Here is a 15694-nt window from a genome sequence, read left to right as displayed (position 1 = left end):
TACATAAATGTAAATGCTTTTATTTAACAAGAATGCATTTAAATGATCAAAAATGACAGTAAAGGGATATAATGTTACAAAGATTTCAAATGCTGTTCTTTTAAACTTTATATTTATCAAAGGATCCTGGAAAAAAAAATCATGGTTTCTGCAAAAACAATAAGTAGCACAACTGTTTTCTGTTTCTTGAGCAACAATCAGAATATAAGGATGATTTTTGAAGGATCATGTGACACTGAAGCATGTTGCTGAAAGTTCAGCTTTGCATCACAGAAATAAATTATATTGCAAAATTTAAATTGCAATATTATATCTCAAATATAAACTTATTTACTGTATTTCTAATAAAATAAATGCAGTCTTGGTCAGTCTTACTAATCCCAAACACTGGAACGGTGGTGTACATTAGGCAGGACAGGATTGTCTCATTGATTTAACACATGTGAGACTAAAGCATGAAAGGTGCGTTAGGTGAGTGAGAGAGAGAGAGAGAGAGAGAGAGAGAGAGAGCTCAGTTCTTAGATATCCAGGACTTGCTGGGAGGTTAATTGCATTTGTAAAGGGCAGAAAATTAATAGAGTTTAATGTCAGAAGCAGCCAGCTGGTGCATCCCTTTCATGTACACACACGCTTATAGAAATTAATAACATATTAATATTACAGTAGGCCTCTCCTTTTCATGTTGTGCTAAAGTGTCTACATGATTAGTGTTACGCCACTCACGTATTTGCCAATTAAGCATGGAATTGTTAAGAGTAATGACATTAATGACTTTAAGAGCTGACAATCATTACTCATTTACGCCTCGTTGTCTCTAAATCTTCATTCGCTCGATCCCCCGCGGGGAACGAAGAGAGATGCAACGGCTGATTTAACATTTTCTGTCATAACAAATTATCACTGCAGAAACCACGCAAGACCACTTTTGCAATCGCAGACACTGAAGTTTTTGTTGCCGTCTGGCTTGTGTTGTTTTGGCTAAAACACAACATTAATTGTGGAGATGTGGAGAGAAAGAAGAGAAATAGGGCTAAAGGAGTGATCTTTGTTGTTGTATGAAAACGAAAGTCAGCGATAGAGAGTGTCAGTGGAGGAAACCTCTTTAAATGTTTTGTGACTCATGGAAAATAGCTGTGGTAACAGTGGTTTCACATTTAAAGTCATTGTGGGTAACTGGTACAGTAACAGCAGTGGTCCGAGGTGTAACGGCAGTGCTGATGGACCGTTTATTTTACAGAATATACTTTCTCTCTCTCAATTAACGCATTTCACAGTATATAGTTCTCAGATGCTCATAAGTTTTCTCAAGTTGTGGTTTTGTAATATTTCTCTTACTGTAAAAGCACAATGTGTGCATGTGGTGCATTGCACATTTTTAATTGTCTCAGTCTGTTTGACGTGTTGTCTGGTGGTTGTGGCCACTTTTTGGAGGACAGATGCTGGTGTGCATGCTTGCCTGTGTGTGATTATCTGTCATTTCATATCTGAGGAGTGTTTGCCTGTGTGTTTGTTGTACTGGTACAAGGATCTTTTTTTAGAGTGCCTAATATGTTTTTCCAGTCCCCAGTAAGTGTTTCATTTCTAATATGTGCTTCTTTTTTTTTTTTACTTTCTTTTAGAGTCTACCACCATTCCTGACACTGCAACACCTACCCTCCCGCCTCACGAGGGGACAAGTAGTGCCCACAGGACACCAGGTAATCAAACAGAGCACCTTACCAGAATATATTACTGTACTGAATGAGATCAGATCCCATTACAGAGTGGAAATCAATAAATTCAATCTTATCTATGTGTATCATGAATACTTAGAAACTTACTGACATGAAATGAGAATATCAGGTAGAGCATGTCTTTCTTTGTGTTAAATAAGCACGCATTTCAGTATATCACACATGCACACATACACTTTTATTTACAGTAGTCTGCAATGTAATTGCAGCCTTGCTTTTCCCAGAGCTCTAATAACAGATTGCCGCCCCTCCTTTGAACACACTTATGTGTTGATGGGTAGAGTCTCACAGCATGAATGCTAACATTATGCTAACTAGCATAGCAGCATGCCTTTGGATGGATGACTGACGGAAGCCCGCTAATGCTGAAGCACAGCACTCCATGTAGACGAGGCTGTGCTGGAGTCTGACGGTGTCTGCATGTTAACACAGCGCCAGCAGCAGCAGTCAGTGCATATACTGTACAGCGAGACAAGAATCTGTGCATAGTGACTGAAATAGCAATCTTTCAAATACAGCGAGACTGTAAACTTGAAACTGGTGAAACTGGAATCTGTCATACACTCTCAAACTGCACGTACAGTGAGATACGAATCTGTAAAGATGCAGCAAGACAGGAATCTGTGTATGGAAAATTAGACAAATCTCTACATATATAATATATAAAATACATATTATATTTTAGATATAAAAAGTACAAAATACATTTATAATATTACTATATAGGCTTTACATCAAGATAGTTTTACAATAGTACAGTAAGTTGTGCAGTTAGACAAATGTCTGTAGATTTCACGAGAGGAGAAATGGGAGAGCCTACAGCAGGGTCTGAGGTCATAGAAAATGACTATAATCTTGTTTGCTTTCTCTTTCTCTTTCTGTCTCTCCCCAGCTCCCACCACTCTCTCATCTCTGGGTGGTCTGTGTGACTTTGAGCACAGTATGTGTGGATGGACCCATGACCCCATGTCCGATCTGAAGTGGTCTCTGTATAGTTCCTCTAGTCCTAGCCTGGACCTGACAGTGGGATCTGACAGTAAGTCCATCTCAATAAAAGATATTGCATAGCCTAAAACAAACTAACAAATCTTTACACCAATCTCTTCAAACATAAACACTGGGAATTATGGGATAGCATTGGGAACATTGAGAAGACAAGGGTGCTTGTTTAATAAGAATAATTGAGGAAATAAACATGAACAGGAAAAAAAGTTTAGTGCTGTATGGTGACCGCACTGCACAAAAGACCTTCCTTTACCCTTGTCCTCTTTACTAGCACATATACAAAAGCACAAGCGCTCACCTCTCATATTCCATCCATCAATCTCATTACTGGGGTGTAATTAATGTGATAGTTGAAATCTGGGAATAGTATCTGTCACTCTCTCAGTCCATCCTTGTTCCTCCTCTGGGAGTTCATTCCTCTGTTCATATCCTTGGGCTTATCTGACCTATATCAACCCCGCTTTAAAAAATTGGCAGTGGTTCACTAATTCTGAGCACAAACACAAATGTACAGTTCTCCGTGTCCCCCATGCTTTCTTGGAGCACTCTTCCTTGTGAGGCTGTTAAAACAATCTTTCCTGTTTTCCACATGTCAGGGTTTAAAGAGAGACCCAGGAGTCAAAAGGAAAGAATCATCTCCTGTTTAAACCATTCCCAAACTAAGAGCAGCCCCAAGCTTGAGACCTTCTCTTGTATTTCTTCCCTCTTTTGCACCAGGGGTGTCGCTTCACATTCCTCACCTTCTCCAAACAAACTGTGTAGATCCCTTAATGCAAAAAAAACTTCTAGGTACTCAAGATCGATTTCACATGTTGTTGGGGTCTGAAATGTGTCTGAATCCAATTCATAACACAAGTACACAATGCATTCCAAACATTGCTGGAAGTAGTGCTTTAGTACAGCAGTAAAAGTCCTTCAGGTCAAAGGGTTAAGGTTTGTATAAAGTCATATTGTGAGATCTAAAATCACAATTGCAAGATTAAAATCTCAATTGTAAGTTACAAATTCGAGGCATAGATTTTTTTCATGCATACTTGTGTGGTACGTTTCTGGCTTCACTTCCCAGCATCCCTGGACAAAAGCTGCTCAACTCATTCACTTTATAGCACAGCTCACTCCAATAAAACATCAGCGTAAGCTGTGTAGATCCTATGGCTCCTGGAACAGCACTCCAGAGTGTTCATACCCTAGTGTTTTAACCAGGAAACAGAAATCCTGAAAGGGTTAATACACAGTCAGCCTAATTAACTCTAGGTGTATAAGGTTCCATTTAAAAACAATAATCCCAGAAGTACCTTTCCCTGCCCTCGGGTTACCTAAGCTAAACAGTCTCCGAGCTATAGGGAACTTTCTCTGTAAAAGGGTAATTTTTATTTATTTTTTTATACCCAAGATCAAACAGAGGAAGTTCTTATGCATTAATTAAATGCATAATCTATTTAGGCATCTCATACAGGAGGACCAGTGACAGCCAAATCTGATCTCTGATTTCAGTGCTGTATTTTCAATACATTTGGGATGAGAAATGTGTCAAAGTAGGGCGAACCGAAAGAAATGACATCAGTGGAAGGTGGGAGATAGCTGAGGCAGCGTGGGTAATGATGATAATTTTTGGTGCCATGCTGTCCAGTCCGATCACTCACAAAGTGTTTCCCAGCCTCCTCTCTGATCATTGCTTTCCGCTCTTCCTCTCTTCTCCCATTCAATTTCCTTCCGCTGTACTGAGATGTCTACATTGGGATATGACAGAGATTGTGGTCTAAAGACTCTTTCATCTGAACACAGAGGGGATGTGCTTTTATGTCGGAGATGATCTACTTCCACTAAAAAACAAAACCAGATCAATTTTTTATCATTTTGCAAACGCAAAACCACACAGGATGTTCAATGCTGTGTAACAGTGAGAAAGAAACAGAAAAAGGGAGAATTAAAAATGATCTCACAGTGATTCACTAAGTAGGACATGTTCCTGGATCCACATCCTGGTTAGGGTTGGAGAGTTAGGAACCTGTTTCTATGTTCCAGGACAAACTAAAGATGCATAATGTCATCACTTGTCTCTTTCTTTTTACAGATTTTGGAAACTTCCTGTATGTGGAGTCGAGTCCTAAGTCAGAGCCCCAGCGTGCACGGTTAATGAGCCCGTCTGTGGGACCTGAGCGCCGCCCCGTCTGTCTGCTCTTCTACTACCAGCTGCAGGGTGAAGGGCAGGACAGCCTCCGTGTGCTGCTCCGGGACGATGACCAGGAGGAGACGCTGCTCTGGGCACTCAAAGGAGATCAGGGGCCCATGTGGAGGGAAGGCCGCACCATCCTGCCTCAGTCCCCTAAAGAATATCAGGTGTGACAGTTTATATATCGATAGAAATAAAGGATGAACTGACAGCAGTAACACTGCTGATCTGAATGTAGTGTTTAATTCTCTTTCTTTTCTTTTTAATTTGTAAGGTTGTCATCGAGGGTTTCTTTGAGCGTAGCAGTCAAGGACACATCTGGGTCGACAACATCCATATGAGCTCCAGCATCGAGCTTGAGCAGTGTACACGTAAGTATTAACATCTGTGTCTTTCTTTGTCTCGCTGTCTTTCTCTCTTTCAACAGTCATCCACCATATTGGTCACCAGGGACCAAAATCAACACCTGCCAAGCACCAAATACAAGTAAAACATGAGTATATATATATATTATAAATCTGAAGAAAAAAACATAAGATGGATATGTAGTTTTATTTATATGTTTAAATATTTTTTTGTTAAAAATATTGAAATTATAATTTTTTTTGGCAGGTAAAATATATTTATAGATTTTAAGGTGGAAAAAATATATAATTTTTCTAAATTTACCCAGTATTGGCAGACAATTTATTTTTTATTTTTTTTCTGAATGTCTTAAAACGATCCATTCTGCTTTCCATGCCCACCCTATCCTTGCCATTCAAGTCCAAGAAAAAAAATAATCACACAGAAAGTGTTTTTCAAGTGCTCGGCTCACGCAAAAAGCTGAAAACTAGGCCATACTCACCCTGTGGGCTCTGATCCCAATCTATGTTTCATTAGTTTCTTTTCCTTCTTCTTTCTTATTTGTAAACAGAGCTTTCCAGAGCCATGCCAGGGAATAACCAGGCAGGCCTGCTCTCGACGGTGTAGCTTTTCACAAACAGACATTAATGTCGAACAAAGCTCTTCGCTACACGACCAGTCACTAACAATGCTGTGAAGGTTATTTACTGAGCAAAACATTGCTGTTCCCTTTGAGAACTTGTGACTTATTATATTTAAACTATGATCGGCAAAAACAGGATTAGTTATAAATCAAAATTGATGTGAGCTGTCATACACACTTTCATTCAGTTGCTCACGTACACACTTCCGCCACAGGCCCCCAGCTTTGGGACTGCTCTTATTAATTAAAGCTGTTCGATGTGTATGCGCCAGCCCTGCGTCGCTGCCAAATCTGTCCCCTGTCTCTCTGCAGAGTTCCTTTTTGAAGCGAATGCATTCCAAACATTCTGAACTGGCATTCTGAGTGTGTGTGTGTGTGTGTGTGCACAGCATAGTTTGCCAAAATGAAACACAGCCTAATCCCATTTTCTTCCCTTCTTTATTTTTACTGTTTCTCCTTAACCTGTGTTTGTCATTTCTGAACCCTCTACTACACGAAAAAATCTATGATGAGCTAAAGTGTTGTGTTTAAAAAATGTACATATGTAGTCAAGCAGGTTATAATGAAAATCATGCAGGAAATGTTCCTTCATGATAGACATCACTCAAATAGGTTTCCTGAGATATCAGGATGTATTTAGAAAGTTGTAAAGTAGGATTTTGGAGACTTAGTGAACCTCAGAATTATTCAAAGTAATTTATTCATGTGATATTAATCATACTCAGTCACATTTGTCAGAATTCCATCTGCACTGTTGTTATTTATGTGAATATATTTCATTTGTGCCAGTTCTTTAACTAATCATTCTTTTTTCTCTCTCTCTCATTTCAGAACCCTTCGCTGCATTCCCCCCTGAAATGACTGGTGAGTTTTCTGGCATATTGTCATTTCCTGTGCCAATGTTTGTGCTTCCTGCTTGTTGCCTAGCAGCTTGCTTCACCTGAAGGGCTTTTGTTGAGCTTCACACCAGCAGCACAAAGGGATTCTGTAAATTCTGTTTCCAGTCCCACAACAAAGTTAAAATGAAGTGTGATTTAGCGCCGGTGCAGTTTGTGTGTTTATGTGTGCATTTTAATGACGTTGGTGCCTTAATGTCAAATCATTGCTGTCATGTTTACTGTCCTCACCATCATTACTGTCATATGGATATTTGGAGCATGGGCTGTATCCCAGCATGCATCTGTAGCCCCACATCACATGCTGTGTTATATGGTCTCGGTGTCATGCCTAAACATCATCAAATGTGGCCGTAGATTCAGTTGGCATCACCCCTTGAGATTTCAATATGATTTCTCACCTAATTCTATAATAATAATAATATTAATATTTATTTTTATTGCATCTTGAATAACTACAGTAAATTGCAATTCAAGGTGCTTTACAGTTCAGAATATAAAATACAAAAAATAGACATCACCTGTCTGTTTTTTCCTATGGAATTTTAAGGAACTTCTGAGACAAGGTTGATACTTCGCTGAGAACTCTTTTAACTCTTATCGTTCCACTGGGGTGACAAATTTTAAACTTACCAATAAATAAATAAATTCTTGAAGTCACTATGCTAACAATTTTAAAACCCCAAACTCTGCATTGGTGGTGTGTTTGAGCTGCTGTGCTGCTATGGATGTCATAATGTTTATTCCCCAACAGCTGTATGATTCAGCTGCAGTGGAATAATCCTCATACACTCCATTTTAAATGATTGTGGAGCCCCCAAGCCCACTAATAACGTATTTCTTTAGTAACTACCACCCTTTCTTTTAATTGAAGTGGAAATGATTCCCAGTGTAAGTAGATTCATTTTCGCATAGCAGAGATAATTCCTAGATTACATGCACGTTTATGCATAGACAGGAAAAGGGTGTAGTGGAGGGAATAAAAAGAGTGATTGATGGAGGTTTGTGTGTGTGATGGGTGAGCAGTTTTCATGCACTGCTGGGTTGGGTTCATGGAAGACTTTGGCTTGAGGCAGATGAAGCTGGCATAGATCCATGCATGCAAGAAAACAGAACCTTCACCCAGAAGGAAAAACTACCGAACACACACTCACACACTCAAACACGCTCACCAATATACTGCATTACAATAGAGAGAAGGTGCTGACATCAGCCGGTGTCTTATGACACTATATGCTTTTATGGCCTTTGAATTTGGTTGCATATGAAATTACCACAGATACCACAATCCATTCACAACCCATAAAACATTTCTGCACTCTTAATGTGATTTAGAAGGACAAAAGTCTGTCCCTACAGTTATTGAGTGCCCATGAAGGAGCTGTGGACAGGCGACGTGCATGTGCATTTGCGTGTCTGTGTTTGTTTTGTTTGTATGCAGCACCAAATCAGAGCAAAATCATTCACGTACAATTCAAGATGGCTTGAAGCTATGCAGTCTGCATGCCTCTCTACCCCAAGCCAACTCTTCTGTGTCTCTCCACCAGGGGGAGCCTTACCTGGCTGGAGCGACCCCACTGTTGACACGACAGTGTCCCTGCAGCCCATGCCCACCTACTGGTATTACGTAATAGCTGGAGGTGGCGCCATTTTCCTCCTAGGCTGCATCACGTTGGTCATGGTGCTGTGTTGCCATCGCTACCACATGGCGGCCAAGAAGAGCCAGCACTCGGTGTCCTACCAGAGCACGTACACGGGACAGTACACAGGCGGCAGCGCCCCCGGTGGTCTCTCCGGACCTGGGGTGGAGCCGATGCTAACAATTAGATTAGAGAAGCAAAAGGCCTGCTCCCAGTGTTGAGACAACTCCAATGAACCGCTTCCTCCCACAGGACATCTAGGTGGTGTCCTTTAAGGTCGAGGATGAGGTGAAGAATATGTGGACACCTAAGCACCAGAGTTATCAAGTTTTCTGTGACTCTTTTGTGGCACTCCAGTGCTGGGAAGGAGGAGATCTGCTGAGCCGAAATGACATCCAGCCAAAATCCTTACTGGCAGGGACCCCCTTTCCCCTTCTGTCTATCTCTCTCTCTCTGTATGGATGGGAACCTTACTGTGAAAAGCTCTAATCTCCTGTTCATGACCAGTCCTATTGTACAGTCAAGAGAACTCGGCAGCATTGCCAAACTCTGAGGAGAATCTGCGAACAGTGGCAACAAAAAGGAAAACGTTTCCTTGCATGTGTGCCGCATCTCATGTAAACATAGGAACACCTGAGGCTTGAAGAGTTTGACAAGAAGTTTCAAAGAGACAAAAGCATGAACATCGAATACTCTGGGACACATGTTCCATGTCTCTTCATAGGTTGTGTGTGGAAGGGTTAGGTATCACGTAATGTACTGAATTTTTAAACTCCTGGTACCTCTACAAATTGCTTACATTATGAGGACTGGTCCTTTTATCTTTCTCTAAGAGCTTGAGTAGAGCAATGGATTCACTCTGTTCCAGTGATCTGTTTGGTCTCCTTTGACTACTGAATGAAGCTTCTTAAAAGCATTTTGAAGGCTGTTTGTTTTCCAAGAGTTCATTTTGAGTATCTGTCAGTATGTGTCTATATCTATATATAAACTCTTCTTTTCTGAAAGTCACTGGGGCTTTGGCACTTACAGTACGTCTGAAGAAATACGGTATGTTTTTTTGCCTATATGCAAAGGTCACATGACCCCGCCTTAGCCAGCCTACTCCTCTGATTGGCCGACTGACTGACACAACATTGGCCTTAAGATGCTTCAGTGGCATTGGGTTAGTTCAAGCCGATCACTGTTCTCATTTATTATTTAATACTTTCGTATTCATGCTCAGCCGAGATGAACCGAAGTGCATATTCAGCTAACTGATGCACTGACTTTATTTTTATAGCTAATGCTAAAGCGGTGTGTTTGTGTGTTGTTTCCCCGGAGATTTTGATTACACATAGTCTTGTAAAAGAGCAGAAGCGGAGAGCTTTGTAAATCTGCCAAATGTCAGACAGTGCAAGAGCGCTTCGCTAGCTGATTTTGCTTCAGGGAACGAGTTGGCACGTTAGCATGTTAGTTGGAGCCCATTTCCAAGCCCACCTCCTATAGTGTCACTCAGTACACCTGCTGATGTCTTACTGAATTACTAACCAACCTCTTATCTGTAAGTTTTGGGGAGCTTTTTGGCAATTTATCAGTCGAGTTAGCAGACAGGGAAAAACATAATTAGCATTTTGTGTTATTAGCATTATTTGCATATGACAATCTTGTTACAGATTTATTTTCATCTTTTAACGTATCAAAGGCATATTATATACGCAGGAGAAAGTTTTAGAATGCACTTCAAAATAATTTTCCCTGTGTCCTGGTGCGAGTATTTGCTTTATCTCTTTCATGTCCCACTTGAAACGTAGCGGTATACCTCTAAAAAGAAAACCATGCTATGGTCTGCAATGTTCTGTCCAAGTACATAGTGTTCAGTGTTCTCCTCTGTACTAAACAAACACAAAAAATAGGCGCCATCAGAGCTCAGGGTGGAAATTCCCCCAACAAAACATTTTCCTCTTTACACATAAAGACTCTGAGGCTTCATCCATTACTGAAAGCCGAAATCTGTCAGGCGGGCACGTCAGATTTTGGCTTCATCTAAAGCAACTGGGATGAAAGGAGAAAGTAAATCCTGATATCTTGTTATGTCCTCCATCTGGCAATAGGTGAAAATAATCCCCCATCATGGACGGGCTGGCCCTTCTTCGCCCGTTTATCTGCTCTTCACAAAAGAATGTGTGTGTAGATGGAAGGCGAGATCAAAGAAAAGCCTGCTCTAAATATAGACCTCCTCTGCAAAATCCAGGGTCTGAAGGGGTTTGTTTTAAACACAAAAGCACATGAAAGATCCCCGGAGACAGCAAGAGAGACCACCTGACCCGGCAGGCCCATTGTAGAGTATTGTCTCCTCTTTTCCCACATAATCCTCTATACAGTAGAGTGTGTTCTGGGGAGATGGACACACAGCAGCTTTTCATGCTAGACATCAATTCAGCTCAGATTTTGAGTCATGTGGTCTCTGTTGCACCGCCATATTGTGCAGTCTCTTGCTTGTTTAAGGCAGAATTAGCGATATGCAACACATTTCAATGAGTTTCTGTGCCCCCCAGTTTCAATGCCAAATTTGTCTGTCTTGTCTCGTCTTGAGGAATTATAGCATTTGAATTACATTTTCCCTTGTTTTGAGCAAGAAAAGTCCTGGTTCATATGCCTGTGTGGTTAATGTATGAATTTATATCAAGCTTTTAATTCAAAAAAGTCGTGATTCCGTATTTAGTTTTTTTAGTCTGGATGTATTAATTCATTTCAGTTAATTTCAATCTCAGTTTTTCTCTTTGCTATTTAATCTGAGTTGCTTAAAAATGGCATGTCAGCTGATCATAATATGTTTTCAAATCTACTGTGGCCGAGACTTACTTTGAATATTTCTAATTAGGTAATGGACCAGATAACATTTTATTAAGCCTGTTGTAAGCATTCTTGCTGGGAGTCTTTTCCTTTTGCTGTCTCTCAAAAGATATTAATGAGCAAAAGCACTCAGAGGGGCCTCATATGATGCCAAAAGTCTGTCTCTGATAGGACCTGCACAAAACAGCATATGCTCTCACCCCTCTTCAGAGACAGAGACAGGAAAAGGTGGTAGACATCTAGTGTCTGTCTGGAGAAACTGAATGTTAATGTGCAAAAAATACTCCAGGTTGTAAACTGTATATGTTTGCATAATAAAAAAGCAAAATATTCCATCTACAGAATTTGGATTTTATTAAAACAGGTTGTCTGTGAAGCATTTAATCATGTTTACTGAACATGGCTTTTTGATGTTCACTGTGTCGACATTATGCTTAATTTGCATACAGGTTCTGATGGGTTTGTGGTTGTGTGCACTTTTTTTTGTCCCTTGTGAATGTGGGGCTTTGACCCTGCCATCTATTAAGCTTTTTCTTTTCTCTCTAAGACAGCATTTCAGCCTGTTTAAATACATACAGTATGAGGTATATTTTAGCCTGTTGAATTTCGTGGTCTTGGAAATGTTGTATGGAATGTTACAATAAAGTGATATTTTTCTACAAACTGCAACTAAAGTGGTTTGTGCTCTTTTTTTATGGGTATTTGATGATGTATAACAGACACTGCGCCTCCCTAGCTACAGCTGTTTGTAACCAAGTCTGTGTGATCATCAGTGTATGGTCTTTCTGTTTATGTTGGTCATTTTGTGCTCACACTTTGTACTATTCGTTGTAATGGCTCATGGAAAATAATGTTCTTTAGTTTGAATATTCCAAAAGAGTTTTTTGTATATGCATTTTGACATTGAGTGTTTCATTTTGGGTTGTTTTTGTCTTCCAAGCAGAACGAAGACCCGAAGATCTTGGAAATAAGCTGAGTGGCAGAGAGCGCATTGGTCAAGGTAAATCAATTCATCAACCTTTAAGTGCAGACTGGTGTATTTTAATAATTAATACAAAGGGGGTCTGAAACAGCAAGTATACAAATGCGGTCCTTAATGCCTAGCCAATGCATTTTAAATGCACAGTCCCTTCATTATTTGGCCAGTAACAAATTTCATTACTCGGGCAATAGAGTTACCTTCAGATGTCTGTGCCATAACAGAATGTAATATAATTCAGATAGATATATGGACAGACATATGGACCACAAAACCACTCATAGAGGGTCAATTTTTTTAAACTTGAACTGAGATTTAAAACATCATCTGAAAGATTAATAAATAAGCTTTCCAATGATGTATGACAATGTCTGTAAGACATTAAGTCTTGTTTTCAGGGCAACTTGTTTTTCAAGGTGCCTGCATTCATTAATTCAATAACTGAAAAACATTTTTTAGAGTACAATATAATATCTTCTGTTTTGTCTTCTGTCTCCAGGGTTTCCGTTCCCTGCCTGGACCACACCCAACCCCTCACGAGACCCTCCAGTGACACGGATCTCAGAGAAAGACAATGCCTGGCTGTACACCCTTGATCCCATCCTGGTCACCATCATCGTCATGAGTTCCCTGGGCGTTCTGTTGGGGGCGGTTTGCGCCGGGCTCCTGCTCTACTGCACGTGCTCCTACAACGGCCTGTCGTCCCGCAGCACCACCACGCTGGAGAACTACAACTTCGAACTGTACGACGGCATCAAGCACAAGGTGAAGATCAACCAGCAGCGCTGCTGTTCCGAGGCCTGATGGCAGCCGATCAGGAGAGGCGCTCGGTCCGCTTGTGAACTGGTGCCGGCCTGATCCAAAACTGTGAATGGACCTCACGCCGCTAATATAGGGCTGATCTCTGACCGGGATTGTTGAAGGATTACTGGGAGCATAGAGGCTTCCTGTGGACAGCTCAGTGGGAGTGAATCGTGATCAACACATATCAACCTAATGACTTTCCACCCCTCAAAAAAGAAAAAGAACTTAAAAGAAATGTATATTGCTATAGATTTGTAAAGAAAAATACACTCTAATAATGCTTAACTGAAGATAGAAGAGAGGGAGAGGCACTAGGACTAGAAGACAGATTGCTTGTGAAATCTCGGCCTCCATTGTGTGAACGCTGTGGCCTAAAATATTGTGGACATTTGCTTTAGTTTAGACTCGTGTCTCTTCGCTGACTCGCTTAAGTTCCCATCCCATCCTGTCTTTTGCCACCGTTTTGAAGTGTCAACGCCTCTTATGAATGCTTTATACTTCAGTCTGTCTGTAGCATATTGTTTTTGTTGTGGCCATTCGACAGCGAGAAAGGAAACCCGCTGTATTACATTAAGAAACATCCATTTAGATTGAAGTATTAGGATTGTCTTTTGTGTCTATTTTTTCTCCTTTCCTTTAATTTTTTTTTTTTTCTTTGACTGTTTGATTTCTAAGCATAGCGTTGAAGACTCTGTGCTGACAATTCAATCTAATGTATCGCAACCTATGGATTGCTAAGGATTCAGAGCCACTGAGCTAAAAAGTGTTAAGAGAGTGGAAAGAGAGAGAGAGAGCATCTTCGCTTCTCTCCTTTTCTCTTCACCCTATTCTTGAAGTAACAAAGACTCAAGCTGGCAGAGCGACTTTGGTGAAGGAGCTGGAAAATCCCCAAGCCACTTTCATGTACAAACAAATCGAGCCTTAAGCAAACTGTTTTGGAGGAGAGCCATTTTGAAACACCGGTCCTTGGGTTCGAAGCCACTGGGGCCTCGAGGGGTCGGGCCTTACACTTGCTTTCTTTCATTTCACCTCTCTGTTTACTCCATGGTTTATTTTGGGCTGCTGAAACTGAAGGCTAACAAGACCAGGTTTGGTGCAAGCCTGAGAGAAGGGTGAGAATTTCACAGAATGCTTCACCTCGAGGTGAAGAGAGGGATAGAACGAGTACATGCATAGGGAAAGTGTGTGTAAATTTCTTTATTGTACCTCAGGCTGGCCTCTCGTCACTCCCCAGAGCGACACTGGGAGTTCTGTTGACTTCTGGGTAAGTGAAGGGGGTGGAGGGGCTCGTCTTATTAGGGAGTGCGGAAAGTAGCTGGAGACACGGATTGTTTGGTTGTTGGGGAGAGAGCGATGAAGAGGGAGAGATTGTATGTATTCAGCTCGGTTTTTATCGGACTCCGTTGACTCTTTTCCAAGTGCCTTGGAGCTCTGGCCTGTTTTGGCTTTGCTGCAGAGCTGTGATAGTATTACCTCGTCTGTCTGGGACAGGAGGCCAACACCAAAAGACATGGAGTTCCCGGCACTGGTCAGAACATTCAAAAATTGTTTGTAGACTTTGTACAGAATTTTTTTTTCTTTTTTATTGTTATTATTATTATTTAATAAAGTATGATTAACGATACTTGACTGGTGTGATTTTTTTTTTATAGAAGTCTATCTATCTTTCTATCTATCCATATATTTACCCATCTGTCTGTCCTTTTGTCTATTTGTGTACACGCACATCGATCCTGTAGGAAAATCTCAAACATTGGTGGGGTAAATTTCAAGTCTATTTCAGTCCCATTTAAGTTGAGCTCATCTCAGACAATCCATTGAAATCACTTTGTGTGTTGAAGGGAGACAGACGAGGGGTGAGAGCCACCGTCTCCAAAACACAGCCAGATTATAGACAGCCCTTCAGACTAGACCACACACAATCCAACCGACCACATAACCTCCACACAGACATTCAGAAGTAACGTCCCTCCATGACTCATTAAATATATCACTGTGATCTTGTCTTTCACTTAAAACATAAACATAAGAAGAGGAGAAACAGCATCACACTACATAAATAAGGTATTCAGCTATGCATACATTTAAAACTCTCGTTTTAGAGCGGCTTGCTGTGCATCACGGAGCAGCAGTGGTCTCCGTCTCCATCTAAACCCAGATCCCTGCAGATACAAGGGCACATTTGTTTGTTTCCTGTTTGATGTTGACTTGACTAATGATCCATGTGCATAATTATTTTGTTCTGGATCCTGACAGCCCCCGACCAAATAATATCATGAAGCGTCAGTTATGTGGCTCATTCAGGAATGTGCTGTCATGTGGATGCCTGCTATCTTTCCTCATTAACAGTGACGCCACGTTCGAGAAATGCAATTTGCCGTCCATCAAGGAGGCGCGAGGGAGAGCAGGAGAATTTGTCAGTGATCAGGGCTGAAGTCTTTGCTGACTCTTGTCTTGTGGTTTCTCTGATAATACATGATGTTTGGGTTTGGTTGAGAAGGCCTTGAATTGGACTCCCAAGCGCTGGCGTTGCTGGTTTAGTCTCTGTGATGGTCTTTCTATAAACCTAAGGTTTCTTGAGCCAATACTCTCATTAGGGCTCTGTTTAAACCACCCTGCTAAGATCAATTAAATACTTTGAAAA

The 15694-nt window shown here is 40.9% G+C and overlaps 1 protein-coding gene across 3 annotated transcripts in view; it reads left to right on the top strand.

Moving 5' to 3' along the window:
- The window catches only part of nrp2b (neuropilin 2b), a 69650-nt gene extending 54976 nt beyond the window's left edge, over window positions 1-14674 (top strand). Inside the window, exons 11-17 of one of the 3 annotated variants that reach the window (XM_026272240.1) lie at window positions 1620-1697; window positions 2626-2769; window positions 4813-5078; window positions 5186-5282; window positions 6731-6763; window positions 12208-12267; window positions 12746-14674. In XM_026272240.1, the coding sequence (XP_026128025.1) occupies window positions 1620-1697; window positions 2626-2769; window positions 4813-5078; window positions 5186-5282; window positions 6731-6763; window positions 12208-12267; window positions 12746-13050 (983 nt within the window). In that variant the 3' untranslated portion in view covers window positions 13051-14674. Of the gene's footprint in view, window positions 1-1619; window positions 1698-2625; window positions 2770-4812; window positions 5079-5185; window positions 5283-6730; window positions 6764-8342; window positions 11937-12207; window positions 12268-12745 lie in introns of those variants that run through there. The other 2 variants (XM_026272241.1, XM_026272242.1) reach the window with 2 other exon arrangements.
- Window positions 14675-15694: the final 1020 nt, after the last annotated feature.

Source organism: Carassius auratus, chromosome 9 (genome assembly GCF_003368295.1).
Source record: "Carassius auratus strain Wakin chromosome 9, ASM336829v1, whole genome shotgun sequence".
Lineage (NCBI taxonomy): Eukaryota > Metazoa > Chordata > Actinopteri > Cypriniformes > Cyprinidae > Carassius > Carassius auratus.
This window is presented reverse-complemented; position numbering and strand designations above follow the sequence as displayed.